The sequence below is a fragment of the Anopheles moucheti genome (assembly GCF_943734755.1).
Source record: "Anopheles moucheti chromosome X unlocalized genomic scaffold, idAnoMoucSN_F20_07 X_unloc_1, whole genome shotgun sequence".
NCBI classification, from domain to species: Eukaryota; Metazoa; Arthropoda; class Insecta; order Diptera; family Culicidae; genus Anopheles; species Anopheles moucheti.
Window position 1 is genome coordinate 1472389 of NW_026453515.1, and position 5676 is coordinate 1478064.

General features: G+C 45.5%; 1 protein-coding gene across 1 annotated transcript; it reads right to left on the minus strand.

The window, feature by feature from the left end:
* Positions 1-872: 872 nt before the first annotated feature.
* Positions 873-2426, minus strand: LOC128307511 (uncharacterized). The gene has a single exon (XM_053045392.1). It carries the CDS (start codon positions 2424-2426, stop codon positions 873-875), a length of 1554 nt encoding a protein of 517 aa, XP_052901352.1.
* Between the last annotated feature and the right edge of the window lie 3250 nt (positions 2427-5676).

Below are 5676 nucleotides of genomic sequence, written 5' to 3' on the forward strand. Positions count from 1 at the left end.
TAATCTTGGCATGCATTGCCTTAGCCAGCTCTGGGTCACGGCGCAGCTTTCTCTCCAGACAGTCATGGCGTTTCAATGCCATAGCTCGGCTATCTGGTAGCTTAATCGTATCATACTTCCATAACAGGCCAGCCTCATACCGACCATCTATCAACCGAACTGTGGTAGGTTCGGATTTTTCGTTCGATTGTTATCGCTGACACACGCACTCGATAACTAGGGTAACCCGCGATACTAACGGGGCCGATCGGCGCGCGGCGCTTTGCGCAGAAATGCAGAATTGCAATTCCGCGATTTCGGACGTGGAGTGAGGCGCGACTAGGCACTGCGCGCTGAGAACTATATCGGGCCTTACCTCGGGTAGGGGGACACCGATTAGTTATAATAGAATGAGACACGTAAGGTTACTGATGATTGTATCTCGAGCGGCATCAGTACCATGCCTCGTCACAAGCTGTAACTCGGCACTGTCTACCTTTGCTTTTCGAACAGATTTATTTATACCAATTTCTTTTACTGTCCCTCCAACATTTGTCCATCATGTGTTTCACAAATGTGAGGTTGTTGGGTTCTTCCGGGTTTTGGGTTTTCGTGTTTACAATGTGTTTTCCGTATTTAATGTTATTGCGTGAAAGCTCTTCCGTTTTCTATTTTTGCGTATGGCCTTGGTGTCAACAATAAATGTTGTGCTATGGTTAATGGTTTTCCTATCTTGTTGGTTGTTTATGACCTACTTGGGTTGTTGCATCGGTATGCGGTAGGTTATGCTAATTGCAACTGTCGTGTGTGTGGCCTGTACCCTTTTCTTTATTCGCCTATAGGGTATGCAATGTGTTAGCATACTGTTAGCAGATGTGCTTATTGCAGGGATGCTACAGAACTTTGGAAGCAAAAATGTTTAGTGCACGCTCTTCATCATCCGAACGCAGCTGTTTAACAGGATGATACACTCCCAGCGACTCAAAAGAGAAGTATTTCCTTAATGCCAGATCCATCTCACTATCTCTTTTTTCATTGCAGGGGCATATATGCACGTTCATGGATTTAGCACGATTCATTATCGCATCCTTCGATGTATGCTTATACGGACCATACACCACCCAACCAAGTCGTGTTTTGGAGGCGGCCGGCTCGTCCGCTCTGCCTTCAACGGTCTTTAGGATTTGGCTCAGGAAACAATTATCAACGCCAATCAGTATTCTGGCAGAACTATTCTCATACGATGGCAATGGCAACCCTTTAAGATGATCGTATTCGACAGTTAGCTGGGACGGTGCTACTGATTGCTTACTAAGCCCGAGAGTACGCACTGTGTGTACAGCACGCATATTGTAGGTACCTGGTGACCCTACACCTGATATCTTTACGGATAACTCGACTGACTCGTCCTCAACCCTGCTCTGGTTACCGGTCCACGAGATGCACAAGGGGCGAGGCTTGCCACTAATACCTAGCTCTTTTAAAAGACCGTGCTCCATGAAGGTAGCTGAGGATCCGTCATCCAGAAGCGCCATGGTATCCACCTGCGTACCGTTGCCGTGCAGAGTAACCGGAATGTATTTCAGCATTACACCCCCGGGCGGAACGGAGTGTACGTTGCAATTAGTGGTAACAGGACGCCCTTCCTGGCTGGTACTGGGTTTGGCCTGGTCGTTGCTAGGCGAATGCAGCAAGCGATGATGTCGACGCTCGCATCCATTTACCCCACACAAGGCATCAACTGAGCATGCACCTGGGTGCTTGCGAAGACAAGTTCTACAAATGCCCTCACGCTTAATAAGCGTCCAACGAGCGTTAAGACTCATAGCCTGGAGTTTACCGCAGTCGGACAAATTCGCACACTTCTCCTGACACGCAACACACCGCTTGATGTCACTCTCAACCACTGATGATTTCGATGCTGGTTTTACGGCCAAACCTGTGGAATGAACATTTTGGTGAGCGTACTTACGGTCGTGCTGACGATTGGTACCATCATGTTTCATCTCCCTACGACCGCTAGTATGTTTCACTCCCCGGCTAGCTGCGCGGACTAGTTCCTTCACCCAATCGTTGAATGTCGCCAACGTGACATGCGCGCAGTCGTTTTGGTAGTAATACCAGTTCAGCCTCACGTAATTCGGCAGCTTGTCCACAAGTTCTTCCAGCAACGGACCTCCATCGAAGTAGCTGTGCAGACCGGAACCCGATATCGATGCACAGAAGTTCCGCACTGCTACGCCATAGTTCACCAACGCTTCAAAACAGTCATCCTTCGGGGGCGGCATACGTCTTATGTTGGTCATCAGAGTGTTCACCACTATTTCCGGGCGGCCATAACACTCTTTCAGGATCTCGATGGCCTCGGGAATGCTATCCGGGTACAACAGGCAGCTTCCAACTGCTTCACGCGCCTTCCCTTTCAGGCACGCTTGTAACCGCAACATATTTTCCCCGTTCGTATAGCCACATATCGCTGTAGAGTGCTCATAATAAGATATGAAAGCCATCCACTCTTTAGGGTCGCCACCGAATACTGGCAACTCTTTACTCGTGCACTTTCGTGCGGAGATTTGGCTTTGGTTAAACGATGGAAAAATGGTCGAGTTGCTGCGAACCGGTCGATGTGTCGTTCGTTCGGGTTGCACTGGAACGAAACTAACGGATGGTCTATACGGCTCCGGTCGGTACGGCTCTGCTCTATACGTTTCTTCATGCTGTCTTGCAATGCTCGTAGAAGCGTGTACAGAGTCTTCCAGCAGTCGTTTCTTTTCAGCCATCCGTCGTTGCTCACATCGCTCAATTGCACGCAACTTTTCTTGGAGTAACTGATCTTCACACTGCTTATCTATTCTCTTCAGCTCTTCCTCAATCGTAGTAGATCGTGCGGCGGGAATCCTTGCGGACGGATGCCCGTGCGGTGTCTCGATTGTATAGGGCGGGAGAGCATAATTCTGCTGGTGCATCGGCCTGCTAGCGGGTGCTTGAGTTCGAACCCCAGGATAATGCTGATTTACTTCCCCTATACGATCAGTATCGTGTAACCACTGACTTATTTCCTTCTCTTTCACAGCAATCGATGAGGTTGAATCAACCATAACATCAGCTATTTCGCGTTCGATTGCTCGCAGCTCGCGTTTGGCTTCACGAGCTCTCGTCACCAACTCGTTCAGGGTCTCGTTTCGTGTGCTTGATGCCCTCGAGGATGGCCGTCCAGCACCCATAGGCCTGGTTGTAGAATTGGCCAATGGGTCTATGCTGTTCCTGCCGGATCCGCGGCTGCTGCTTGGCCTGTAGTCTACGGAGGGGGGAAGCTGCTCCAGCCCTTCACAAATAGGCTCTCCTTGAGGCGGGATCGGCGTACGGGACATCCTATTCACAAGCTTCACTGGTGCACTCGCGATACTTTACGATGCCTGTTGGCTGGTTCAAATACGCGTCGTAATCACGAATTATACGCGTTTTTTAAAAATTGTTGCGAACGCAACTTGTCGGCTCCTCGACGACCGTTGATAAAAACCGTTGATAAAACGACACTGTTCCACTTTAGAAAATACACTACGTTTATTGTAATCGCGTATCCCTAACTTTAGTGGTAGCTTAGTAGAAGGCTTAGTAGAAGCTTGGAAGAAGCTTGGAAGTAGCTTGGAAGAAGCTTGGAAGCTTGGAAGAAGCTTGGAAGAAGCTTGGAAGCTTGGAAGAAGCTTGGAAGAAGCTTGGAAGTTTTAAAAAACGCGGTATTATTTCGGTCTTCGCAACAAGAGAGCGAGCTGCCCTACGCGCGTGCCTTATATAGATTTTTTCCCGCGATGGCCGTTGCGCCTTCGGTTTAACGCGATCGTTGCCCTTTATTCGATCTTCGAATTCTGTCGAATCTGTCACCTTGACGCCCAAGGTCCTTACAATATCAACATGATCCCTGACAGTTCTCTGTTTCGCATTCTGGTCTAATTGTGTTACGTGTTGTGTTTTGTCGGCACGGTTACAACGTAACACATATAGTAGCATATGTTTCAACTGCGCACAACGAAGACAGAACACAGCGGACAGGACATAAGTGGAGCGCACTTGTAACTAAAAAGTAAGTAAATATCACTTAACTTTTACTTAATGTGTATCTAATATCCTATTATCAATTATCTATTTAATTATCTTATTATTATCTTAAAATCTAGTTCTATTTACAGAACACAGACCGATCCATCGATCTAACACAACGGATAAATCCATCGTTGCTGATTGTAAATGGTAAGTACGATAACTAAATAAATCATTGCAACACAATGCCTGAAAGTGAGTAAGGAGAATGTTTCTTTTTCCCGTCGTCTCAATGTTTGTAGCATTGAATAAGCGCAATTCGCTTCCTAATTGAAACATTTCTTATTACACTATAGTATAGCATAAATGCAAAAAAATGTATGCATATATCGTTGCAACGATAACAGTTTATTTATTATAATCAATTGCTCTTATAGATGATATTTTCTTTTTAATTCTAGTTAAATCATCATGGTGAAATCATGTGTACAGGAGCTTCGGAGATCCGGAAATAGTTAGATTAAAATGAAGATTAAGATTAAGTTAGGTTAAGTTCTATGTTGTTATTTCAAAATTTAGGTTAGAAGCATTATTATTTAAATTGTAGTACTAAGTAGGGTTGATTTTCAAAACTGTTTGCTTCAATTGTAACAATTGAAACAAAATGTAAAAATTGTAAAAATGAAATAAAAAAGTTCAATTTTTTTAAACCGACATTTTTAATTTTATCAGCTGGGCGAAAGAAAGCTAATATTACCACTACATACGCATTCCGAGCGATCTCACACACACATGCATACCCCTGGGCTGCAAACGCTCACTCACACACCCTCAGGAGTACGTAGCAGAATCCCCTAATTTTCCCCTATTTTCATATAACGAATCCCCTAATTTTGCAAGAGGCTGAAGCCATGTGAACCGACATTAGGGGGTTGCATACAGGTTCGAGAACTTGTTTGCCCAGGGGGTAAAGAACTTACCAACACCAACGAACGTTAGTGAGGTCCGTTCGTTTCTGGGAGCTATTAATTATTATGGCAAGTTCCTCCCAAGAATGCGCGACCTTCGATACCCTCTGGATAAGCTACTGATGAATAACAACGACTTTGTCTGGACGCACGAGTGTGAGAACGCGTTTAAAAACTTCAAATCACTGCTTGCTTCTCCCTTGCTTCTCACACATTACGACCCGAATGCAGAAATCATCGTTTCCGCGGATGCATTATCAGTTGGCATTGGAGCCACCATAAGCCACAGATTCGCGGACGGCTTGGTAAAAGTGGTTCAGCATGCATCAAGAGCTTTGACAAAGGCTGAGAAAGGATATAGTCAAATCGATCGTGAGGGACTGGCTATCGTGTTTGCTGTAAAGAAATTTCATAAAATGCTCTTTGGACGTCAGTTTCGTCTCCAAACTGATCATCGTCCGCTATTAAGAATATTCGGCTCTAAAAAGGGAATACCAGTTTACACTGCGAACAGGCTGCAACGATTCGCGCTGACATTACAGCTATACGATTTTGATATTTAGTATATTCCCACGGAGAAATTCGGAAACGCCGATATTCTATCACGTCTAATTAAGCAGCACGCCAAGCCAGATGAGGACTACGTTATTGCCTGTATCAATTTAGAGAACGACATAAGAGCATTGGCAAT

Coding starts and splice junctions, on each gene's coding strand:
- LOC128307511 (XM_053045392.1), bottom strand. CDS start 2,426: ATGTTGCGGTTACAAGCGTGCCTGAAAGGGAAGGCGCGTGAAGCAGTT.